At 35.2% G+C, this 27,792-nt stretch overlaps 1 protein-coding gene across 1 annotated transcript in view; it reads left to right on the top strand.

The window, feature by feature from the left end:
- Nucleotides 1-27,792, top strand: part of SCFD2 (sec1 family domain containing 2) — a 314,405-nt gene that overhangs the window by 23,140 nt on the left and 263,473 nt on the right. The window contains exons 3-4 of the mRNA XM_054582159.1: nucleotides 4,024-4,151; nucleotides 18,235-18,410. Coding sequence (XP_054438134.1) covers nucleotides 4,024-4,151; nucleotides 18,235-18,410 — 304 coding nt within the window. The remainder of the gene's footprint in view (nucleotides 1-4,023; nucleotides 4,152-18,234; nucleotides 18,411-27,792) is intronic.

Below are 27,792 nucleotides of genomic sequence, written 5' to 3'. Positions count from 1 at the left end.
CTTCTGTGTTTACCTGCTTTCTCTTCTGTTCAGATGAAGGTTAACGGGTAATTTTGTTAAAGATGAGGTAATTGTTTAAAAAAGTAGTCAAGAGGAAAGATGACTTTGAAACCTCTGTGAGTAATGTAATTAAGAAACCTACCTTTGGTGCTCATTAAGCTCACCACTGACGGAAGCCATTATTTCCTGCTGTGAAAAACTATGACTCAGATTGCTTTCTGTTCGGAATTAGTTGAAAATGTTTGTTTGTTTCATTTTGTTATCATTATATTTCTGTTGGAATACTGTAACTGCTATTGCAAATCCTATGAGTAAGCTTAATTTCCCTAGCGTGACTTGAAGAAACCATTTCTCTGAGTTTAGTCACAAGATAATGGTTTGCATTCACATTTTACCATCGGTCTCTTACTTGCCTGTCTTCCATTTGACTGAAGTATCACCGTGATTCAACAGTCAGCCACTTTTTAAAAAATTAATGCTGTCTTATTTATATTTTATTTGGTGATGAATATCCTGTTTCTAGCAGACTGCACTTGACATTTCATACATGCCAAACCAAAACAGCTCTAAGATTTCATTCTAAATTGAGTAATTCTGGTGAATAAAGAGCCAAGAATTAACTGAAAGAACTATATCTCCATATACAGAAGTCTTCTGAGACTTAAAAAAGCTAATTCTAGCAGATTATTGTTGTGTGTATATTCTTGGCCTATAGTCTTCTTCAAAGAGGACAACTTGTTAAAATAGTTTGATTTTTAAGGATACAAGATAATCAGTTTATTCAAAAAGGACATACATTTAGTATGTATTTGACGTGTTGTTGCTGACAGTATTGAAACCAATTTCATTTGATAGTAACTAAATGGATATTTTCAGAGGACAAATATTCTAGTCTATTATTTGTTTCAATATATTCTTGAAAAAGTGAATAAAAATATTTGAACAAAAATATAAATGATATAAAAGTGGAACGTTTCTCAGTTTTATCAGTAATAAAATAGCTAGAGACTACTTTTCCTTCTTTCTTTCCTAAGAATATAATGAATATCAAATAAGATATAGATTGCATGAAAGTGATACCTACCACAGGCCTGGCACTATTCTAAGTAGTAGGAAGTTAGTAGTGAGTAAGACAAAGTCCTGTTTTCACGGAAGGACCGTACCTTGTACAAGGGAGATAGACAACAAACAGATAAGCGTGGAAATGTGTAGTAAGTCAGACGTAATAAGGATTCTGTAGAACAGTGAAGCCCAGTGAGGAGGAATGAGGGGTCCTAGGTTATGGTGCTGCGATGGGCCGTTATCGCGCTTTTATGCAGGACAGTAAGAAAGACCTCTCTGATAAGGTGACATTTCATCACACTTGAAGAGGAAGGGTATCTGTAGGAGGAGCACTACTGGCAGAGGAGGACCTGAGGTCCTAGTGCTTGGAGTGCCTGAGGAAGGCCAAAGGGGCCATGTAGCTGCCATGGGTGAAGAGTGGATGGCCAGAGTTTGAATGCAGATGTATCTGACCCTGAGCCCACATTTCAACCACCGCACAAATCTGATGAGGCAACCACAGCATTACCTTACCTGCTGTGATCTTGGAGACTCTCTGTATTATTACACTCATGCAAAAGAGGAAGGCAGTAAATTTCTACTTTAGATGTTTGGCGTGTAGAGTTGAGAGTATGTGAGAAACCCCTGTGGTTTGGGGAGTGTTGCTTTGGAGAAAAAAAGTAGGGAAAGAATGTATACTATAAATTGGAGAAACTGGGACTATAAATAACTCCCCAGCTCAGAATTTTGTAGTGGCTCTCCATTGCCTTCAAGCTTTGGAGAAGTTAAGTAAGTTTCTCTCTTTTTGTGTGTGTGTGTGCAGGCGGGGGTTGGGGGGGGGTGGTGTTGAACTGCCTGTTCTTTTTTATTTTACTTTTCAATTACAGTTTATATTCAGTATTATTTTGCATTAGTTTCAGGTGTACAACATACTGGTTAGACAATCATATACCAAAGTGGTCCCCCCAATAAATCAAGTACCCACCTGGCACCATACATAGTTATTACAATATTATGGACTGTATTCCTTGTGCTGTACTTTACATTCCTGTGACTGTTTTATTACTACCAATCTGTACTTCTTAACCCCTTCACCTTTCTTATCCATCTCCCCAGTGCCCCTCCCTCTGGCAACCCCAAAACCCCATAGGAAGCAAACCTAGCTCTGAATGATGATAAAGACTGTAATCACAACTGCTAAGCTATGCTACTCTTCTCAGGCTGTGAAATCAATCACGTGCTCACTGGCAACTTGTCACCTACAGACTGAAGGAATGCAGGGCCCTAGTAGAGTAGCTCCCACCTTTTCTTTCGCCCTTACTTCTGCTGCCCTCCTCCCCTGGCACCTTAGCCGGGAGCAAAACAGTAATCCGTGTCATGTACCTAGGACTTTGCACATTCTGAAACATCCTTCTTCCTCTTGTTTTGTGATGAAGATTTTGTATCTTCCTTGGGGATTTTCTTTATCATTCTCCTTCCCAGATTGCATTATAACTTCTTCCCTTGGCTGTTTTAGGGATTTGTGAATCTGTGTACTTGCGCATATTTCTGGTAGAAATCATTCTTTACGCCTCTGCCCTCCCAGCCAGGATTAGGTCCTCTCCTCTGTGCCACCTGATAAATCTGTACAAGCATTGATCGTGCCTCTTACCACACTTTTGGGATAATTTCTTTGCTTATATTCTCCCTCTTCCAATAAGTCATTGAAAGCTTAAACCTTGTTTTTATCTATATCCAACCATTGAGAATAGGGCTTATTATGTAGTTTACCTGCTTATTTAAATTAAACATAGACTATTGGATGTAGAGCTAGAATGACAATTTCGACTATATCAAAACAAGTCGAATACGTTGAGCAGTGATGTTAATTTACTCAAAAAAAATAGATGATGATAATAAAACAACTTCTCTTTAATGAAAGATTAGTATATGCCAGACATTAAACTCAGTGCTGAAGGAAATCATTCTTTTATTCCAGGTCAAACTTGAACTTGAAAGATATACCTTATTTGGTATACCTTTAAAGCTGAATTAATATTTTATTAGATATAACTTTTGAAACTAAACTTTCAAAATGCATTCATTTTCAAACAGTTGATAACTGAATAGTAAGAGATGTTAGTAGAGCTTTAAGTGGAAGAAAAAGTCCTTGGAAAGGGACAGAAGTCATCTTTGTTACTTTATATTCAGTTTTTGAAACGTTACTACAAATGTGTATACTTGGCTACATGTAGAGGTCTTCCGGAAAGAACACTGTACTCATTTATAATTTAAACATGGCATGATGGGTGAGACAGAGGGCTGCCGGACAAGTGAGCCCAGATGAGACCCTGAATAACGCAGTGCTTGATTCTGTTATCAATGGTTAATTGTAAAGGCTTCAGCAAGTGCCATCCTTTTAACCTAAGGCCCAGAGAGGGATACTTGAGGCCTTGGTTACTTAGTCTAATTCTTGATTTTCATTCAGTAGAAAACCTACTCCTTAGGAATTCTACTGAGTGATTTTTGAACAGGAATTCTTATTGCTAACTGCTTTGTGTTTTCCAGACAAGTATATTATCTCAAATTGATATCCTGATAATTACTGATAAATCACTGTTTTTGGACATGTATTAACTTTGGCTTACATAACATTTATAAATGTTATTGTAGCAATGTTGTACTATACTCCAAAATATTTTAAATGCAAAATTTAAAAAATTATATGTATCATATAGTTTTCCCCACTCCTCAAAGCACAATATAGCTTTTTTTCCCCCTCCCCCTTTTTGGGGGCTTGATTTTATTGTCTCCTTAATTCCTTAATATTTTGTGCTGATTAAAATGGATTAGATAGTCTCTATTTAATCCTAGTGCTTAGAGTCTATCAGTAGGAAAGAGTATATTAATCCTCAAAAAGATATTTAAGAAATTATGTTGTTTTCAACCCTTTCCATTAGTCGGTAGAAATTTATTCTAAAGCTCTCTGTGGTTTTATTGCAGTGACGCCTCAGCCAAAGCCCTGTGGGAAGCCTTGCTGAACACCAAGCACAAAGAGGCAGTGATGGAGGTCCGGAGACATCTAGTGGAAGCAGCAAGCAGAGAAAACCTGCCAATCAAGATGAGTATGGGTAAGCGTACCCACCTCAGCCAGGATAGAGAGTGACTGCTAGCTCTGAGGGAGTTCATTTCAGCTAAGTTGGCCTAGCCAGCATGGCATGCAGGTAGAGTACTGATGAATTTGTAAACTGTTGAATGAGTAGGGAGAGAGTGCGTACACTCTGTCCTTGGGGCTCAACAATGACCCCTTTCCTTAGACTCAATTTTGGGAACTCTAGGAGAGTTCTTACATACAAAGAATAATTCTTTTAGTCTCTTTAGTTGATCTAGAGCTATTGAAATTGGACTTGACCACCTTCCCTTCATTCTCTTCCACCCCTATGTTCTCTCCCCTTTTTCTTTCTCCCTTCTTAATGTGAATGAAAATTCTTTTATTGATTTTTTAAAAAGATTTTATTTATCATTTATTTTTTTAGAGAGGGAAAGGGAGAGAGAAAGAGAGAGAGAGAAACATTAATGTGTGGTTGCATCTCATGTGCCCCCTATTGGGAACCTGGCCTACAACCCAGGCTTGTGCCCTGCACTGGGAATCGAACCTGTTACCCTTTGGTTCACAGGCCAGTGCTCAATCCACTGAGCCACGCTAACCAGAGCTCTTTTACTGGTGTTGAATTAATGAATGCACTACTGTGCTGACAAAACATTTGAGCAAAGAGACACGCTCTGGCCTTTAGAGTGGTCTGCTAATTGTCCAGTCACTTAAATGTTATCCCTTCTTTACCAGGGTATTACATATCTCATTTTCCTTATTTCTCATTATTTTCCACATTCACCTTTGTCTTCAGTCTTCGAAGAATCTGGCTGAAATGGAATTTAAGTTTTAAATAGTTATTTTCTTTTGATTAAAAAGTCAGAGAAGTGATGTTTTGATTTTTAAAAAGGAATTTGGTGTTTTACTTTTTTTATTAAATAATTCTATTAATATGGAAGTACTTATTAAATATAGATAATGGCTTTGGTTAATAGATAGAATTTATCTCTGGAAACTTTATATTTTAAAATGTTTTCTTACTTATAACCTGCTCTTAGATATCCAAAAAATATTGGTACATTTTACTGGAAGGAAATTTTTCTTAACTGAGATTCCTTGCCCAAATTCTTAATTATTTATGAGTACAAAAATCAAACTATCAAGTTGAAATGGAAGAACAAAACTTTGGAAATGAAGGAATGTGGATGAATCTAGAAGAAAGAATGTTACATGGTCTTAAAATGAAAAAAAAAATCATGACTTTCAGTGTGTTACGTGAGTATATAATAGATGGGCTTTAAGGAACATAATCATGATCAAAACAGTAAAAAAGAACATTTATTGAGTATTTACAATGTGCCAGTTTTTCTTCTACTTTTTTACATGTGTTATCTTATTTAGTTCTCCCAGTAATTCTGGTGACATAGGTACTGTTACTATCCTATCCTATTTTTCAGATAAGGAAATTTGAACAGAGAAAAATTGAGTTGTCCAAGTCGTTATACGTTACAAGAAATAGGACTGAAATTCAAACCCAAACAGTGTAATGTAGAAGAATATACTCTATTTGTAAAATCATCCTGTTCCATATAGCCAAAGCCAGAAGTCCTACTGTTGTATTTGGGATGGAATAAATCTGTTACTTAGAGAACATCCTAGTATTTTACTATTAAATGTAGTTCCTTTCTTTCTTCCTCGCTTCTCTCTCTCTTTCTCTTTTTAAATTTCCACAGTTCTAGGTAAACATTAAGAACAAGCATGTTGACTTTATAGAGTTCCTTATCCATGATTATATGAAGATGGAGTAGTTCGTGTTATTAATCAAGAAAAGCAGAAATACACAAAGGGTCTTGGTGATAAGGTTAATTTATTCTGTTTCAGTAATACAACTTTATGATGCTATCACAGAGCATAAATCAATTTTTATTGTTCAATCTGGGACTAAAAGATCAACCCACTTTACTTTTAGGTATGTATAAAGGGCTGTATCTTTTAAAAATAATCAGAACTGGGGGGAAAATGAGTAACTTCATAAGGATTCAAATTTAAATTTTCTGTTTGAGATTTCTGTCAACTTAAAAATATTTAGATAAAATGGTTTGCTTTATTCCCAAAACTCCAGACATGAGGGAGGGTGGGGAGAGAAAATGAAAAGAAAATAAACAGATAATTGTTAGAAAACTTAAAAAAAAGATTTTATTTACTTACTTTTAGAGAGAAGGGAAGATGGGGGGAAGAAAGAGGGAAAGAGAGGGAGAGAAACATCAATGTGTAGAGACACATCCATAGGTTGCCTCTCACACGCCCCCTACCGGGGACCTGGCCTGCAACCCAGGCATGTGTCCTGACTGGGGGGAATGGGATCAGGAATCAAACCTGCGACCTTTTGGTTTGCAGGATAATGCCCAAACCACTGAGCCACACCAGTCAAGGCTGTTGGCATATTTTTGTTGTAAAAAGGCCAAAAAGATTGACCCAAATCATATTCTGTTCATGTGCTAACTATTTATAATTTAAGAAAAGAAACACAGTGTGACTATACATTTCTGTTTCACATCACTAAGTAGAATACTAGTCTGAATTTCTCATATGTCTCATTTCTATATACCAAAAGATATATGTAACCATCAACAATAAGGAAAAGAGCTGGAATTTAAACATACTAAAACATTGTTATTTGAAAACTGTTTATCATATAGCTTATTATTTTTAAAAAAATCATGCTGTGTATTCTACATGGTTGGAATGCTTTTTCTAGCAGCATTTAAAATTATGAAACATACTTTAAGCTATGCACTGTTCTCCAAACCCCTGCTGTAAATTCTACTGAAGTATACATTTTTTCAGATTGTAATAGAGGCTTCTAGTATTTTTGAGGCATTAAACAGATTTTAATTCTAGCCTGAGGATCTTCTTGTATTTAAATTTACTGAGAGATATCCCATGATTGAAACTTCAGATCTTAAATATAAAACTTTTCAGTACAATGTATTATTAAAATATTATTATCACCAGGAGAAATAAACATCATTCTCTAAAAGGAAAATGTTAAATTGCTAGAACAACCCCAAGAATTTTTGTTTATATAGATTATATCTATTGATATCTGTGGTATAGATAGATAGAAAGGTCGGTAGATAGCTAGACAGTAGATAGGTCGAAATATCACATTACAAATTAAAGGAGAGAAAAATTTTAAAGAATTTAAGTAATATAAAATATAATAAACTTGTTACATGTTAATATGAATAACATTTTCATTAAAAGTAACTATTTTCTGAAACAAAATACATGAGAACAATGGCACTCTTTTATGGTTTTACATATCTTTAATGTCTGGCTTAATAGAAGACAGCTATATCTCATATCTGCTTTTTTATTCAACATGTTGTAATGTATTATTTTGGATAAAGATACAAAGAAAATCTGGTCTTATAAATATATGTAGTTTGAGAAGGAAGGAATGTTTTAATAACTTCTCAGAAACCTGCGGATATTTTTCTTTGATACAATGCCAACTTTACAGGAGGCAATTTCTTATAGGTTAATTGCATTGTAGACTATGAATCCATATCATTAAATTCTCTATATTTTGTTATGTTAAAACGCACTGGTCTCTTGCACTTTGAATGGATCTTTTATATACCCATTATTTTATACCATTGTGCACTAGGCACTTGGAAAATATCAGTTCTAATTGTACAGATCTTCCACATCTGTTGCTATCCCCACTAATATCATTAGAAAACCTTTAAATATTGGGAATAAAGCTATAGGGACACATATAAGTTGCCCAGAATTATAATTTTCACTCAAAAACTTGACTTTCATCACTGACAATGCAAACTGACCGTTGTTTTCCTTGAAGTGACAGTCTCATTTCATTCATGGTTTTGGAAAAATGTGTGAAGGACCAGTTTTTCAGTTGTCTTTTCTAGTAAAAATGTTGTGCCATTAAAACAGTGTAAACAGTTCAGTTCACAACTCAAATAATCACACCAGTGCTTTTCCTCAAGCCAATCATTGTACTGAGGTATGCACGAGAAGTGCTTTTTGTATATATCTCATTCCTTTACACAGAATATTGACATTTTCTTAAGGATTGAGATTCGATGACATTAATAGCATTTATAGTTTCCCATGGCCTTTCTGAAGTGAAATTGTCTGCTTGTGTAATTTGGGGCCACTGTCTTGATTGGGGCCAAGGCACCAGCACTTTCACCCATGGTTGTTTTTGTACCATCAGTGCAAATACAGCACAGTGGCAAAATCATGTCACAGCTTAGTATTTTTACGAAAATAGAGTTGACTTTTCTGACTACCTGAAAGTGTCCTGGGGACCCTGGGGTCTGTGGAACAGCTTTGAGAACCATTGTTTAAAAGAGTACCGTATTCTCTGGAGTACAACACGAGCACAATTTCCTAGAGATCGTTGGAATCATAGTTAGATGTCAAAATAGAAGAGGGGAAATCTCATTGAAATTTTTTCTAGACATATCCAGATCTAGAGGTAATAGACAGTTATTAGATCCTTGTTGGCAATAAGAAACATATAAACTATTACCCTGTTTAGAAATGAACAAGTTATTTAAATTTGCAGAATTTGTTTTTCTGTCTATAAAATGGGGATTCTAGTACCTATAAATCTGGTAATTAAATGAGATGAAGACATACGTGAAACATAGTGGTTGTGAAATTTAAAGTGTTCTGTGAAAGGAGTGTATAGCATGCTGAAATTATCTATGTTCTTCTGGGCAGATAAAATACATTATGAAAATAATGACCAATGATCATGCAACTGTATATGAAGAGTACCCTACCAAATCTAGGGGTGGAATTACTCTCTCTGTAGGATTTGTTTTCTGCTCCTCTCAGTGGGAAATATGTGGCTAGAGTAATGGTTCCCAGAAGTGAAAATAGACACTTGGGGTTTAGTTTCCTAGTGATTATGTTGAAACCTTAATCTAACGGAAATATAATTTCCTAAAGGAAATATAATATAAGAAATATAACAATATCTCTAAAGGAAACAGGATGATCACCCAGAGAGAGAAGGTGAGATGAATGGGAAGAGGTTGAAGGCAAGCCATAAAGAATACATCCATTGAGGGGTATGAAGGAAGAAGAGAATCTAGAGAAAGAGACAGAAAGAGTTTTCCTTGAATTAATAATTAATATTGCCTGAAAGCATTAACGTCACTAAATAAACACTTCCCTCTTACACTTTATCACCTAAAACAGTTGCCTCTGTTTCTCTAGTTCCTCACCTGCAAAATGCAAATCTGAATTTTTAATGTCACTTCTTCAAGCATCTACCCTCTGGCTCAATATTTTTAACTTAAAATGGTGCATCTTCTTTTTCCTTTCTCCTCTTCTTCATCTTCCTCATCCTCTTATTAATCTTTATGTTTTCTCAACATAAGGGATCCTCAACATAAGAGTATTAGGTAGGAGTTTAAAAACCTCAAGAGAATGATGTAGTTAAGAGGCTCATGGCAGCAGGGTAGAAGTTTCTTTACTTGGAGGCTCTCCTGGGAACAAAAATTTCTTTCCTAGTCAGAGAGGACCCACCATGGAAATGCTTCTTCTCTGGCAGCATGGTAGTCTGCCTCCTTGATAGTAGGGGTAATCCATCTACTTCTCTCCATGCTCTCTGCTGAGTTTATAAATGTTGATGCACTGTTTAAGTCAGCTTCAGCAAGGCTCCATTTCCAAAGAAAAGCCAAACTAAATGTTTCTGGTGGTTTTATATTTCACTGTTTTGCATAGCTTTCAGAGAGAGCTACCGTATTTTGCTGTGTATAATGCACACTTTTTTGCCCAATTTTTTTAGGAAAAAATCAGGATGCACATTATATACAGATAGTACTAATTTGGTATCTATATACATGTTTTTAACTCTTTTATTTATGCTTATGCATTAAAAGTGTAACTCCAGAAAGCAGTAGTGATAGCTGCATGCAAAATAATACCCTGGAGTGCAATAATTGGTTTTCTTTCTAAATATAAATTAATAAATAATTGAATTAAAAAATTGAAAAGACCTTTTTCGTGAAAGTTTGGTCCAAAATCATGGGTGCGCATTATACAATGGGAGTGCATTATACCTGGCAAAATGTGGTATTTATTTTCTATTTGTGATCCCTGGTCCTGCAGCAATTATACTTTATTTTGTGCTATGCCGAATACATGTCTTTGCAATAAATTCCTGAACTTTGGACCCATTTGATTGACTTGATTCATATAAATAAAATGCCCTTGCCCAGGCTAGTGTGACCCAGTGGGTTGAGCACTGGTCTGCAGACCAATTTGATTCCTGGTCAGCCTGGGTTGCAAGCAGGTCCCCGGTTGTCGGCATGCGAGAGGTAACCAGTCAATGATTCTCACTCATCGATGTTTCTCTCTTCTCTCTCCCTCCCTTCCCCTATCTCTAAAAAATAAAATTCTCTTCTTACATTAGTTTTTATTTTCTCTTGGTAATGCTGCTGTAGAGCTCAAAATCTGTGCTACACGGGACATACGCTGTTTAAAGGATATCCCAGAAAACCGTCTTCAGGATTTATGGTGTCATAAAAGTGGACATTAATTCCCAGCTGAGCCTTATCCAAGTTTGACTATACAGATGGCTGTATATACTGACCTTCAAATCCCTACGGGAGGAGATTTGTAATGTCTTCCCTCTTCCCCCTTTAATAACTTCTTTCAATGTCTAATAGTCATCCCGATCGTGAAGTTTTATCTCATGTCTGACTTAAATCCTTACACCTGCATATTAACCACATTTCTTTGCCCTTTGACTTCAACAGAGGCGAGAAGCAGGCAGGTATTATTACTCTTCTGTTTCTTCATCTGTTGAAAGGTAATGTTTCATCCATTGTGCAAATCAGTGACAGTAATAAACTCAAAATTTCTGAGGAAGAATACACGTCAATTCATTCTGTAGGAGACAAACATGATTTTATTTCAGAATCAAGAGACTATTTAAAAAGTAATATTAGCATATGCTCTAGAAAATTTCAGTCATAACATATGTAAAATAAAAAGTGAAAGTACCTTTCCCCCTCCCCACCATCTTGCTCTTCAGTATAAACTTTGTTCCTAAATTAGTATCTTACCTTCTAGGCCTTTTTCTCTGTAATTAAGTAAGAAAGTAGATAAATAAATATGTAAACAAATAATAAGAAAAAATAAAGGTTCATACTAATAGTATGGCTATATGTTTTTCATTGTGATTTGTTTTCTCTCACTGTTATTAAGATTTTGGCTACTCAGCATAAAATATGATGAAGAAATGCAGTCATACAGTTGTGCCTCATTTTAAACATTACATGTATACTCTAAAAATTATTTTAAATTGTTACATTTAATCAAATTTAAAATATATGAAGATATTGCTACAACCATGGAAAAGTAGTAGTTATCAACTAAAGCTAAGTATACACACATCCAGCACTTTCATACCTGGGCATTTATTCAATACAAATGAGTGCTCATATTTAACAGAATGCATGTATTAGAGTGTTCATAGCACCATTATTTATAAGGCATCAAATTGTAAAACCCAAGGGTCCATCACAGCAGAATGGATAAAGAAACTGGTATAGTCATATAGAGCAATAACATACAGGGAAAAAAAAGAGATTGAGATTATGGATAATGTTAACAAATGAAGCTACTCTCAAAAGAGTACATATGTAAAATTTCATTTATATGAAGGCCAAAGACAGACAAAAATGACCTGTGGTGATGGAGATAAGAACAATGATACACCTTTGCGGGATTATTGACTGCCTAAATATACAAGGGAGCCTCCTAGAGCACTAGACTTATTCTATTCCTTGATCTAGGCAGTCGTTTCATGGATAGATACATATGTAAACATTGACTGAACTGTACACTTAAGACTTGTATGTTTTATGTTACACTTGTCATTTCCATTGCTCTTGAGGTTTCTGAGTCTAGAAGTTGCCCCTACCTTTTGGCAGGCTCCTTTATTGCAGTGCCTTTCACTTATTCTAGGCAAAATCTTTTGGGGCAGTTGAAAGTAGGAGGTTTATTTTTGTTGTTTTGCTTCATCATTTAGTACTCTTCCATTCTTCTTTATCTTCCAGGGATTTATACCTCAATTAAAAAAAATCAAAATACTATAAAAATGATAATGTGATGGTATTATTATATTTAAAAAATCAGAGTTCAGTTGTAGCTATAATTACTTGAATGTTCACATTTCTGTTCTTTCTCAGTTTCCTGGTATAGCTAAGTACAATTGTGTCTTCCCACTGAAAATTTCATTCAGATTGTAGTCTAATATATGTATTGCTTTATAGCTGTAAATCTTTCTCATAACTGAGGACATTTGGGTATGGGCGTTCTCTGAGGTGATGAAAATGTTCTTAAATTATATATTGGTGATGATTGCACAACACTGACTATACTAAAAACCACTGAATTGTACACTTTCATGGTTAATTTTATGGTTTTAAAATAAAGCTGTTATTTTAAGAAGAGCTATTGGAAATAAAGATATTATTGTGAAAATAAAATTCAGCCAAAGTTTAAAGATAAATCAAGAAAATTTCCTAAAACGTAGGAAGAACAGGACTTTGAAAAGATAGAAAAGAGAGAAAGCAAAGAATAGGTAACTAGAAAAATATGAATGTGAGACTTTCCCAGATGTGAAGAAGGCATAGTCAAATTGAACAGGCTCAGTGAAAAACAAGTAGAAAGAACACAAAACCCCTAAACTAGACATAATCACTGTGAATCTTCAGAGTACAAGAACATGAGAAGATTCTAAGGCTCCAAGATGGGAAAAGGAAGCATACCTACAAAAGAGCAAGAATGAGAGTATCACATGTTCCACATCAGCAACCCTGAAAACCAGAAAGTAATGAAGCAAGATATTATTATAACCAAGAATTCTAAACCCAAATAAAACTGAGGGCAAGAAAAAGCCTTTTTAGACATGAAATAACTTTGTTTTCTGAGAAAGCTACCTGAGCATGTCCAGCAAAACAAGGGGTGCACCAAGAAAGAAGATTCAGGGGCTTAATGAAACTATTCCAACAGAAGAGAGCAACAAAGGGAGCTCTGGGCTGCTGGCTCTGTAGGAAGGCCTGGCGAAGCATCCACTCAGGAAGGACCTGAAGCGTGAAGGGGCTTGGTAGTAAAGTATTCAGAAAGAAAAAGAAACTAACAAACCACAGCCTTCAAAGATAAGAGGGTATATTTGAGATTAGAATATTTTAGATCTTTGATTAAGGCACGTAATGCCCCCTCCCCAAAAGAAATCCAGTGAACATTCTAGAAACAAAGTGTATTATATCATAAGGAAATGTAATCATAGCACATTATTATAATTCACAATTTCGCAAACACTACTGATTGATTTTGAACTCCCAAATCAAACTATAAAGAAGCACGTAAGACTGAATTGTAGTTAGAGAACCAAATATAAATGCTATCAATTCTGACCAGATAAAAATAAAACAAATGATGACTTGAAAGATCAAAAGGGGAAATAAGAAGTAAAGAGAAGGGGAGGTTAATATCCTCTTCTTAGAACATGAAAAGGCATAGATGCCTTCTGTAGTTGACAGAACAAAAAAGAAAGTTTAAGTACGTAATGTATGTTGCAAACACAACCAACAGATGGGGGCAAAACTGCTTTAAATCTTTTGTCTGTTTCTGGATGATGTCACCATGTCTTTGTGGTTGTGTGTTCCTATCTTTTTAGTTCCTTTCTGTCATTCTGACAGAATGAAGAGAGGCTATAAACCTATGTGATACACTCAGTCTACCCTTTGAGCCTTTTGTACATTACTTACAAAACTCCTAAACCATTTTTCATATGCAAGATTCTGGCTCTCATGTAAACTGTTAAATTAATATTTGAAAATTTCTCTGATGGTGCTGTCTACCAACCAGTAGTTTAATTTTAATAGAGTTGCCTCCTTTGCCTATATATTAGATGGACATTTTTGCTATCTTATATATGTATCCCTGGAAAACTTGCTTTGCACAGTCATGTATTGAATTATCAGGGCCCATGATAAAAAATAAAAAATCATTAGCAGAAGCCCATTCAAAATCTATGCAAACTTCTAATCAGAGTACTAACAAAACCAATAAGAGTCTTGATAAAAATACTAGCACAGTTAAAAATATATGCTAAATTACTATAAGTAACAAAACGTTATAGCATATATGTGAACAAAAATGAGTTGATGGTAGCTCACTGGAAAAAGTGTAAAGGAGGTTTTGAGGTTGTTTAGTTATGGAGCCAAAAGCAAAAATGCACTGAAGACCAAGTAGAACCAAACAGGAAGCTATTTGGAGATAGGACACATGGCCAGCAGAGCTAAGGGAAGAACTGAGGATGCTCAGTTGTTCAGTGACTTGCACTGTTCAGCTGTGTTCATTTAATTTCCAGTCCTCTGCTGGTACTTGGTGGCACAAAATGTTAAATTAATGAGGAAAAAATAACAAATGAATAGATGTAACTTTTTCGTAATATTGAAATTATTCCTGTTTGCCAACTGTGAGTCAGTAAACCAGAATTTTAGCCAAACATGTTCTTGTTTAGCCAAATATATTCAAACAACATAGCTAAATATATTTTAATATGCTTTGCCTTTATTATGTTAGAAAAATGATTGAGAAGGAGATAAATGAAATGCTGATTTCTGGGAAAGCAAGTCTTAAAATACATAAGTTTGCTTATTTAAATTTCACGTACTGGGTTTTCATGAAAATGAATAAAAATATGCAGTAACATTATTTCCTATACCAAGAGTTTTAAAAAATATTATATAATACTAAGTATGCTATTTTAGACAAAATTTCTCTCTCTCTCTCTCTTTTTTTTTTTTTTTTTTTTTAGAGAAAGGAGGGAGAAAGAGAGGGACAAAAACATTAATGTATAATTGCCTCTTTAGCGCTCCCCCACTGGGGACTGGCCACCAACCCAGACGTGTATACTGGCTGGGAATCGAACCCATGGCCCTTTGGTTTGCAGGCCGACACTCAGTCCACTGAGCCACACCAGCCAGGGCTAGACAAAATTTCTGATGGTTATTGCTTTCTACCATTAAAACACAGTTTTATGATTGAATCAAAACTGGCACTGAATACTCTTTAAGAATATCAACAAAGGATCATCTGTGTGTAGGTATTTTAAATATATTTTTACAAGTCACAAAACAAGTTGAGTTATAATTTATGGAGTGTATGTAGTAAATAGATAAATAAGCTCCATTATGCATTTAATTCATTTAACTCAATTAAATTCAATTTTTAAAGAATCAGACTATTAAAATATTAAATCCTTTTATTTTCCAAATCTGTCCTTTTCCCCCAAGAGATAAGTACATTTAAATAAGAGTTTTAAAATATAGAGAGAGCTGATGGTTGATAAAGTTTTATGTTTTTCTCCTGGCTGAATTGAAATCAGAAGTCTGTTTTTCTTTCTTACAAACTATATTAAGAAGTAAAAGAAAGCCTAATAGCTTTTCTTACTTGAAGCCATTTTTCAAATTTCAAATTGTCATTTTTTAAAAAGTTGCTATGTATTATTCAGTCTTGATACAAAATAACCCTTGTTTTTATAGCTTTAAAAATGTTTTGCAAAGCTTTCTGGGTTGACATTTTAAAATCACCATTTAGATCTGCCTGACAAGTGTTTTGGGGTTTTTTGGTAATGTGAGATATGAATAAATGTACTGTCTATGGCTTTTTCAACACTTGGTCCTAGTTGCTCACTGTTTTAGTTAATATTAAATCTGAGAAGCTTTCTCAAGGTGTTAATCTCACTGTAGCATTTTTGGGAAGTCTTTTAGTTGATTTAGACTTGTTTTGTGTAAGGTTGCAGTTAAGTTTAAAATTTTCTAAGTGTAATTAGCCTATATTTTAAAACATTGTGTGGAGTATTCCTTTGCTAAATTCTAATTAGCATGTTATGGATTTTTACCAAAAATTATGCTTTCATGATATATCTTATGAAGTACTAGTGGCTTTGGTGTGTAAGAAAAAGGATATATAGAGGGGAACAAAATAAAGCAGCAAGGGTGAATAATTGCTAAATTCACAATGTAGTGTTCTGTTGGCATTTCCTTTATGAAATATATCCATTGTTTGTTTGGATCACATACCTTATGTGAGAAGGTGACATTATGTAAATATAGTTACTGGGTCTGAGTCAGAGCTAGGAAATGCTAACTGGATAAAAAGTTCAACTATATTTTTGAATCAAAGACACTCTTTAAATTGAGCATATGATGATTAAAATTGAACTCTAAACAGACCCTCTGACGATTTTCTCTGTGATATCTATTTCTTGCAGCCTCTAAAAGACAATTATATTATGAATAGATTGTATGTACACTGGGCCTGTTTAATTCCTCTTCCTCCAGCTGAGGAGATAGCATTGGAGAGAGAGGCAGTTCCGTATCCTACAGAGACATACTTTCAAGACATTTTGTATTTTTCCTTAGCAGTACTTATCACAATAATGACTAAGTACTTATTTTTATAATTGTTTTATGATAGGCAAAACTCTTATGTGTCCAGGAACTACATAAACAAATAAATGGAGCTCACTGTGATGTTAAATTTGAACCTTTTTGTGTGAAAATTATATCTTAAGAAATGTGACTCAAAAGAGTTCATGAGGCTCCTCTCTATTAGTCCTGGAGCAAGCAACTCATTAGCTTGGTGCTTTGAGAATCGGGAATGAGCTCATGCTCTACCAAGCAACCAAAAAAACTTGTGGAACTCAACTCCCCTACTTATCATTTCTGCTATTATTATTATTTAGATGCTCACACTGAGAAACTGGTAAGAAGGAGCTTCAAAATTCTTAATCTTTCAAAAATATAATGAAAAAAAGAATATGTCACAGGCTTTTAAGTTTCTTCTGTCAAGGTCTTTATTTTTTGGTGTATTATGATCTGTAGCAAAAACCATTTATTAATTGATATTTGCCGTTTAGCACTGTGTGAAACACTGAACTCGCAGTGCCTCAGCTGGGACTAAGCAATGCAGCACATGCCTTGTTGGCTACCTCATAGAGTTGCTATGAGAATCAGAGGAGGGCTTGGTTGCACTGTGCATAGAAACTGTGAAGAGCTAAGTAAAGACAGGTGGTTTCATTGCCACGTATTAACAAACCTTGACATAACAAACAAACTTGGATTTCAGGTATCAGAGAGCAACCCATAAACATGGCACGGGTAAGATGTGTAGGAAAGATTTACTTGATTTGCACCTATGTTTGGCCCCATTGTCTTCCTCTTGCTGAAGAGGGAGAGTATGTGGTGGTCAGGAGTTTTGTCCATAGCGCTGATAAATGGCAGGAATGAAATTCGACGGGTTGGAGAGTGAAAAGTGACTCAGCTGAAGGACTGCTATAGGCAAAAGTGAAATTTAGAGGCTCTGAAGGAGTGACTCTTAAACATTTTTTGTTGTTTATGTTTTTGTACAAGCTCTAGTTTTTTATGGTGTGGGATTTTGGGGTTCAATCTAGGCGATCGTTGTAGCACATGTGCTACATGAACTGATATCAAAGTCTTTGTTCTGATATCTTACCTTCCAGCGTTTTTGCCACCTGGTTTTCCATACATTTTTGTCTGGTGTAACAGCAAGCTTTTATTATTTTATTGTCATGAACCCACTGATACCAGTGGTAAAGTTTTAGCTATAGTCATAGCAGGTTTCTCCTTTTATTTTATATACATATACAACTACAAATCTTGTCTTTTGGCCTTTTAGTTTGCTAAATCATGTCTTGGAGAGGCACTTCATGTTGAGCTCAACAATTTATTTGTACAACTTAGTTTGAGAACTTATTTACGGGGTATTGCAGAATTAGAAAATGAATTCTACTAGCAATATGACCTTGGCCAGATCACTTAACATCTGTTTCCTCACTTGCAATTTGCAGGTCATAATTTCAATTTCACTGTTGTCACCATGTTGTTGTAAGAATCACAATAGCTTAGCAAAGCTTGCAGTCCACTCTGAAGTCCTGTGCCAATATAAGGCAGTTAATATTATTAGTGGCATATTCCCATTATTTTTACCACTCCCAGAAGACGGTTCACTGGTAAATTATTATGTTTCTCCAGGGAGAGTCACGCCAGTGCAGCTCATGTCCTATATTCAGCTCTTCAAGAACAACCTCAAGGCTCTAGCGAATCACTGTGGACTCCTGCAGCTTGGACTGGCCACTGTTCAAACTCTGAAACACCCGCAGACTGCCAAGTGGGACAACTTTCTGGCCTTTGAAAGGCTCCTTCTCCAGGTATGTTGCTATGAGAGTCTCTTGGGATACTAATAATAAACATTTTCACTTCCAGAGGAAAACAATGATATTTATTGTGGTTTCAGTAATATATTATATTGTTGTTATATGCCCTATATCACATTCTCCTTGTGCCCCAAATTAAAATTTAAATAGAAACTTTTTCCATACCTTTTTAAAAAAATTTTGACAGTGACATCTTTGGCTTCTCACTCAATGCTAAGGATGGTTTTTGAGCATTTGACTAACCTTTGAAAACCTCTTTTCAATTATATACCACTTGGACCTTTCTTGATCTTCATGGCATCTTTATGTAATTCGTACTACTTTGCCTGTAGAATAGTTTGTGCCTTAAAATATGCTTAGTAAAAGATGAAGGGAAGCACACTCCATTTGTAGCTTTATGGCAAAATTTGTACGTGGGGTTGGACTATTCCATGATTGATGAAATATTTTCTGTAAATGCATCTGTAAAAAGATGTATTTTTAAGAATTTTAAAGTATTTCAAACTTAAAGTAATATGACAAGTATCTATGTATTCTCCGTATAGACTCAATATAATTTTCTAGTTTTCAATATTTTATGTCCTTTTTCATTAAAGAAATAGAACTAGAGATAAATAAAGTTGATGAATCTCTGATACTATTCCCTTCTCTGGCATTCTCTGATTCTGGATTACTTGTTTCTTCATTTTTATTAAATATTTATTTTTCCATAAATAATAGAGATTATTGATATGGGTTTTACTTTTTATGTACATGACATCATACTATCAATATCCCTAAACAACCTGCTTTTTCAGCATTGTATTTTTTTAATATTTTAGAATAATAGGTTTATTGCATCTGAAGTTATAAGTATTCAGTATATAATTAGGGGAGTTTTTATTCAGGGATTATATCCTCTGCTGAACAGAGTTTCAACATTCTATTTTTAAGATAGTCCAAATTGACATGTACAGATCTAGTTCATCAATTTAAACTATACCATACTATTTGATTATATAGATATACAACAGTTTATTCCATCCATATCGATAGTTAGGCTGTTCCATACTTGTGTGTGTGTTGAGTGTGTGTGATTAGAAGGAATGTGATGAATATCCCAGAACAGGCCTTTGGAAACACACGTGAAAGAGTCCTCTAGGATATATATACCTTGGAAAGGATTGTTAGATTGTTGACTATACATGCTGTTGAGTTTACTGAATATCACCAAATAGATCACCAAAGAAGTTGAACTAGTTGACCTTTCCATTAGGAATAGATGACAGTTGTTTTCCAGCATCGTGTCCAGCTTATCCAATTTAAGGATTATCCAACTTAAACATTTTTATAGTGGTTCAATACTATTTCTGTATAAATTTGCAGTTTTCAGACTACTATTAAATTGAGCATCTTTTATAATATTTACTGGCTAGTTGTTCTTTCTCTTCTATCAATTGCTTATTCTTTTACTTTGCCTATTTTTTTTCTCTGTTGGGTAAGTGGAAACTGTTTTACGTCCTGCAGCTACTTCTCCTAGACTATGGTTTGTCTTTTAACTTCAATTTCTGTATATTTTATTGTATAATAGTTTTAAATCTTGATGTAGTCTAATTAATTAATATTATTCTTTATGGTTTGTACTTATTTATCTTATATTAGAAATCCTCTTTTACCTATAATTTCTAAATGTAGTTCTGTTTTCTCTACTGAGAGTTAATGTTTACTTTTGCATTTGAATTTTCGATACACCTGGGACTTATTTTTGTTTATGATATTATTAGGATCTGATTTTCTGTTCTCCCATATGGATAGCCTGTTTTCCCCACACCATTTATAAAATATACCATTGTACTGTAGATTACTTATCCAATAGTCATTTTTCTTTTTCTCATTTTGGCAGAACACCAGTTTTGTTCTGAGTCTACTCTTTTCCCACATGATTTAGGCAAGTTCTGATTTGTCTCAGACTGTATCGGTATTCTCATTTTCCCACTTAGTGATCGGTTTAGCAGGTCTAGGCAAAGAGAGGAAAAGGGAGGTTTGCTGAAGGTGACTCTAGGAAAGATTTCCTTTTGCTCTTATAGAAGGATACATGATGAATAAACAAGCTCCTTTTTAAGCCTCTTGATGTATGTTTGTGACATTTTGAGCATTTTGTGATAATGAGGAGAGCTAGTTCACTGATATCCTGAGGAAGACACAACAGAACCTGAATTTTTAATGATGACTCTGAGCCTTACCTCAAAATATTTGGTTTTGTGAGATAATTATTCTCATTGTTTAATCATTTTAACAGTTGGATTTTGTTATTCGCAGCCAAAAACATTCATTCTTTTCCCACTGATATGTAATATACTAAGATCTCTTATAAAGGTATGTTTATTTACCAGTTTCTAGTATGCAAATGTTCAATTTATTCATCACAGAATTAATACCACAGAATTTTAAAATGAATATGCTTATTTTATGCTTTTCTCTATAAAAGAGGCTTATTAGATTAATTTACGAGTATTTTAAAGATTTTGATGCCATTGTGAATTGAATTTTTAAAAGTTTGTAATATTTTATTACTGAAATGTAGAAATGCTCTTTTTTAACTTTAAATAATTTTTTATTTTTTAATTACAGCTGACATATAATATTATTTTAATTTCAGGTGTACAACCCAGTGATTAGTATTATATAACTTATTAAGTGACCACCCCAATAAATCTGTACCCGTCTGACATGATACATAGTTACTACAATATTACTGGTTATATTCCCTATGTTATACTTTACATCCCCTTGAATGTTCTGTAACTACCAATTTGTACTTCTTAATTCTTTCACCTTTTTCACACATTTTCCCAACCCCTCTCCCATCCTGCAACCTTCAAAATATTCTCTGTACCTATGAGCCTGTTTCTATTCCACTTGTCTGTTTATTTTGTTTTTTAGATTTCACATATAAGTGAAATCATATGGTATTTGTCTTCCTCTGTGTGACTTACTTCACTCAGCACAGTATCCTCTAGGCTCATCCATGTTGTTGCAAATGGCAATATTTCATTCTTTTTTTATGCTGGAGTCACAGTTGCACTTATGTTCCACTTTATTAGTCTATAGATATAGGTTGCTTCCATATCTTAATTATTGTAAATGATGCTGCAATGAACATACGGATGTATTTTTTTTTTTAACTGGATGTTTTGGGTTTCTTTGGATAAATACACGGAAGTGGACTTGCAGCGTCCTCCTTTGTCTCTTGTTATGCACCTTTTGTTTTAAAGTTATTTTGTCTGGTATAAATATTGCAACCCCAGCTTTTTTGTTTGTTTGCTTGTTTCTATTTTCATGAAATATCTCTTACCATGCCTTTACTTTCAGTGTGTGGGCATTTTTGATGTAAAGTGAGACTCTTGGAGAGAGCATATGTAAGGGTCTTATTTTCTTATCCATTCATCCTCCATATTTTTAAAATTTTATTTATTTTTAGAGAGAGGAGAAGGGAGGGAGAAAGAATTGTAGAGAATCATCAATGTGTGAGAGAAACATTGATTGTTTGCCTCTCACACACCCCCAACCAGGGATCTGGTCTACAACCCAGGTATGTGCCCTGACAAGGAATCAAACCAGCGAACTTTAGGTTCACAGGCTGGCATTCAATCCACTGAGCCACAGCAGCCAGGGCCATATGTCTTTTGATTGGAGCATTTAATCCATTTTCATTTAAAATAATAGTTCATACGTATGTATTTATTGCCAATTTATTATTCATATTTTTAATTATTTTTCTTCTTTTTAAGGAATACCCTTTAACATTTCTTGTTAAATACTAGTTTGGTAGTGATGAACTCCTTTAGCATTTTCTTGTCTGGGAAGCTTTTTGTCCTTTGATTTTAAATGATAGCTTTGCTGGGAAGAGGAACCTTGATCATAGGTCCTTGCTTTTTCATCACTTTGATTATTTCTTGCCAATCCCTGCAAAGTTTCTGTTGAGAAATCAGCTGACAGGCTTATGGGATCTCCCTAGTAACTAACTGCTTTTCTCTTGCTGCTTTTAAGATTTTCTTTGTTTTTAATTTTTGGTATTTTAATTATGATGTGTTTTGGTGTGGGCCTCATTGGATTTATCTTGTTTGGGATTCTCTGTGCTTCCTGGACTTGTATATCCATTTCCTTCCTCAGATTAGGGAAGTTTTTCATCATTATTTTTTCACATAAGAATTTGATTCCTTGCCCTCTCCCTTCTCCTTTTGGCATTTCATGATAGATATGTTGGTGTGCTTGAAGTTATTCCAGAGTCTCCTTATACTGCCCTCACTTTTTGGATTCTTTTTTTTTATTTTTTCCTGTTCTGTTTGTGTGTTTTCTGCTTCCTTATCTTCCAAATCTCTGATTTGTTCCTCTGCTTCATCTACTCCACTATTTATTCCTTGTAGTGTATTCTTCATTTCATTTAATGCATTATTCATTTCTTACTAGTTCTTTTTTTTTATGTTTTCTATCTCTGCTTTTATGTTTCCTATCTTTTTGTTGAAGTTATCACTAACTTCATTTACTCTTCCCCTAAGTTCATTCAGCATCCTTAGAGTCAATGTTTTGAACTGTATGTCAGGCAGATTCCTTGTCCTTATTTTGTTTAGGTTTTTCTTCTGGAGCTTTGTTCTGTTCTTTAATTTGGGATATGTTTCTTTGTCTTCTCATTTTGACTGCCTCCCTGGGTTTATTTCTATGTATTAGGTAGAGTTGCTATATCTCCTGGGCTTAGTGGAATGGCCTTATGCACTAGATGTCCTGTAGGGTCCACATGGACAAATTCTTCACTCTGCTGCTGCCTACTACTGATATCTTTTAAGGTGAGTCCCTAGCTCCAAAATCAATTAAAAGTGTTTTAAAACAAGGCACAGTAGAGTTCTCCTAAGATTATTAATTTTTCATGTCACTAGGGATTTATGAAGAAACTTAACACAGTATAAATTCTAAGCCATCTTATATGACTGTTCTTCCCAGTTACCCTTGCAGTTAGCTGTGACCAGGTTTTGGCAATGAGACATGAGTAGAAGTAATGCGAGCCACTTTCAGCCTGTGTGCTGAAAGTCTAGGTACATACCTTTCCTTTCCCCCTTTCTGTGTGCTGAAATGCAGCCATGGTGGCAAGAGTAGGGATTGTTGACCTGAATTATATGAGGGAGCTGTGTACTGAAGGCGTTTCAACAAAAAGATGGAATAATCATAGTTAGTTCACCGAAGATAGGGTAAACACCATACCAGCTCTGGACCACCTACCTGGTCTTTATTTGAGTGAGAAATACCTTCTTATTTTGTTGAAGCCTCTATAATTTTGAGAGTCTTAGTGATAGCAGCCAAACATTCTTTAAAAAAATAATCTTTATTGTATTTTTTCCATTACCATTTAACCCCTTTATACCTACCCTCCCCCCTGCAATCACCATACTCTTGTCTGTATCTGTTCTTTTTCTTTTTTGCTTGATCCCTCCATCCCCTAACCTCTGCCTGCCTCTCTTAGCTGCCAGTCTGCTCTTTATCTATGAGACTGTCTCTATTTTTCTTGTTAGTTCAGTTAGTTCATTAGATCCCACATATGAGGGAAGTCATATGGTATTTGTTTTTCTCTGACTGGCTTTTTCTTTTTTTTTTTCTTTCTTTATGTATTTTTAAATACATTTGTCTCTGCCTCCCCCCCACCACTTTCCCTTGCCCCCTCCCTCCTTCCCTCCCTCAGCTCTTCCCCTTTGGTTTTGTCCATGAGTTCTTGCTATATGTTCCTTGACCGGCTTTTTCACTTAGCGTAATGTTCTCCAGGTCCATCCATACGGTTGTAAAGGGTAAAATTTTCTTCTTTTTACAGATGAGTTGTATTCCATTGTATAGATGTCACATAGTTGTTTTATCCACTCGAATAATGGACATTTGAGCTGCTTCCGTATCTTAGCAATTGTAAATAATGCTGCAGTGAACATAGGGGTGCTTATGTTTTTTTGAATTAGTGTTTTAGATTCCTTCGGATACATTCCCAGAAGTGGAATTGCTGGGTCAAAAGGCAGGTACACTTTTAATTTTTTTTTAGGTATCTCCATACTGTTTTCCACAGTGGCTGCACCAGTCTGCGTCCCCACCAACAGTGCACAAGGGTTCCCCTTTTTCCACATCCTCGCCAGCACTTGTTGTTTATTGATTTATTGATGATAGCCATTCAGACAGCTGTGAGGTGATATCTCATTGTGGTTTTAATATGCATTTTTCTGATTGGTGACATTGAGCATCTTTTAATATGTCCGTTGGCCATCTGTCATCTTAAACTGCAATTTTTGCCACAGAAGTTTCTTCTGTGAGGCTTGTAATTCTGATTATTTTATAATCTCATTGGGAAATGATCAAAATAATGGTTTGTGTTGATACATGTGAAATTTGGATATAATATATGAAGTTTAACTTATTTTAATGCAACAGTAGATTATTAGAGTTTTAAATTTTTCCAAGACATTTATATGAAAAAGACCCAGATCAAAGACATTTGAAATTAAAGAGATATGAATAGGCTAACATGATGGTCTGTCAGGGGCTCATATGATTGGACTCTTTTATTCAAAAAACCTCTACACCCTACCCCCCACCCCCCACAATTCAGATCACCTGGAGATCTATAGACAGAGAGAATAAACTTTACTAATTCTCAGAAATTTAAGTTATCTCTTTACTTTGTCCAGGTAAGTCTGCCCTCTAGTTCTTTGCCAAGAGAGGTTTCATTTCCAAATGGTGGCAGGAAAAGATTGCAAAGCTTTTTTCAAAAGCAAATATTCTGTTCCATTCCACGGAATAATTATCTATTGAGCACACATTGTCTGTTGGACAGTGAAGTTACAAGACTGAAACATATGTGGTTTAGTGGATGTACAGTTTATTTTGTAGTGTGAATTAGATATCAGTACATTAGCACCATTTGCACCATTTTCATGGGAGTTTCTCTGATGGTCTAAGTACCTGAATGTATTTATAGTATTGACCCTGTGAGAAAAATAAGTCCTAGAGTCTCAACAACCAATTTATAAATAAATCGAGTCTCAAGCTGATTCAGACTTGAGAAGTGTATAGCAGAGGTTGGACAAGTGATGAACTCACCATGGTTCTACTGCTAGTAAGTTTCAAAACCAGGTCAAAACCCAGATCTGTCTGATACTGAAGTTATGCCCTTCACTGCTGTTTATTGCTGGAATATTTGGCCTGGGGCAAGGCATCAAAATGACCATTGGCCATTTTCTTCTTATACTCTCTACTCACACTTGTGCTCAGACATTAAGATAAAAAGTTTTCAAAACACAATAGGGTCTACATAACCCATTAATACAAATTTCAGTCTCTGTGCATTTAAATCAGTAACTTTATGAGGGTTGTGATTATTAAACTATGTTTCCTACTAATATGTTTTTTCTTGGTAGAACTATAAATTTGGCATCCAGGTGAGATTTCCATATTGAGTCTTACTCCTCAGCCAGCCTTTGTATGAAACCTGATGAGACGTATTTCTCCATAGGATACATCATCTCAATTTCACCTTTCTCCTGCAGAATATTTTATTGTATGTTGTTCTTCCCCCATCACATTATGGTATTGTATTTTTGAATAATAAATGAGAAAGACAAATGGGAAATAGAAAATAACACCCATGAACTTCTTGTTCCTTTGCCCAGAGAAGGCACATAGCCAGGGTTTTGGGGTTAGGTAAATTTGTGCCAAGCATCTGATTAGAAAGTGAGAGTCAAATATATGGACTAAGTGAACGATTGCTTTTAAACTGGTACTCCCTTAGAAGCAGTGATATCATATGTTATTCCAGCTGGAAGCCAGAGTCAGTAATCAGGTAAAGTAAGTTCAAAGCTAACAATTTTGGTTCTTTGCGTTTTGTGGGTCTACCAAAAAAGTTTCAAATACAGACTTTGTGCTAGTGGCTGAAGGTACATGTGGGTGGGTGTTCATGTTGTGAAGAACAAGAAGGACACAGCCTCCTGGTTTGCTTCCCTGCACTGACTGAATCTTCTGTCCTGAGCCACTCCTTCTAGCTGTCTGTGCCATGTTGGCCTCCCCAGTGGTGGCCGGGATTCATTTTTTCTTTTTTAAACATCTGAGTTTCCAAGAATGAATGGAAATAACACTGCCTAATTGATCTTTTCTTTCTTCCTTTTATGTTAGCCAGCCTTTGGAGAAACCAAGTCTTGTTTATGCCCATTCGCAGGTTGTCTTGGGTGTAATTGAATGGCAGGTATCTCCGAAGGAAGCCTAGGCCTCGGCAAGCTGAATATCTAGAGGACCTCACTGCTTCACTTCTGACTTAGGATTCAAAGGTCCTAGAGGTTAACTTCACATTAGTCGGTATCTGGGACTAGACACTAAACTTAAGCCTGGGTATGGATTTCTCCTTCATTTTCTATTTTTTTACCACTCTCAAAGACCTAGGTAGGATAAATTATTTATTGAGGTTTTGTGGGGTTTTTTTTCATGGTTGTTTTTTTGCTAGAGGCTGCTGTTCCTCAAAAGTAGGAGAAATATTTAGTATCTCAAGTTTCTTTCTGGTGAGGGACGCTGAGCATTTGGGCAAGCGTGGCTCCCCTGAGCGCCTTGACTAAATGTTTGTGCCGTGGTGTCCCCCTCTGTCATTCCCATCCTTACTTCTGGGTTAAGGGACTCAAAGCAGATGTGAAATAGTGCTGAATGGAAACTGATCAGGCTGTCTGTCTCTTTTTCTCCAGAATATGTTGGCACTGGAAGTTCTGAATGTCAAATAAAACAAATCTCCTAAAGACCTACATTTTTTTAGGAGTGCTGTATGGCACAACTCAGCACTCCCTTTACTCATTGCTTTCCAAGAGGGGAAGTTAGTAGCTTATAAATTGTAGGACAGTATTGTGTCATTTTGCAAACATTATGGAAATATGTATTCTAGACTAATTTATGTCATTTTATATCTGTGCAGAAAAAAATCTACTGCTGAGCAATTACATATTGTTTACCAAGTATTTTTTTAATTTTAATTTTACATTTTTAAATCCTTACCTTAGGACATGCTTATTGATTTTAGAGAAAGGGGAAAGCAGAGGGGGAGAAAGAGTGACATCAAAGTAAGAGAGAAACATCCATGTAAGAAAGAAACATGGATCGTTTGCCTCCTGCATGCATAACAGGGGACGGAATCCACAATGTAGGTATGTGCCCTGACCGGGAATTGAACCTGTGACTTTTTGGTTTATGGTACAGTGCTCCAACCAACCGAGCCACACTGGCCAGGGCCCAAGTGTTTTTAATAGGAGTCTTCCCTAACCAGTATGCAGAAATACATCTTAATTTTTTTTAATCTTTTGATTTTGAGTTCTTTTTCTCTCTTTTTTTTTTTTCC

This window comes from Pteronotus mesoamericanus, unplaced genomic scaffold (genome assembly GCF_021234165.1).
Source record: "Pteronotus mesoamericanus isolate MK-2021 breed Mesoamerican mustached bat unplaced genomic scaffold, CSHL_Meso_final contig_68, whole genome shotgun sequence".
NCBI classification, from domain to species: domain Eukaryota; kingdom Metazoa; phylum Chordata; class Mammalia; order Chiroptera; family Mormoopidae; genus Pteronotus; species Pteronotus mesoamericanus.
This window is presented reverse-complemented; position numbering and strand designations above follow the sequence as displayed.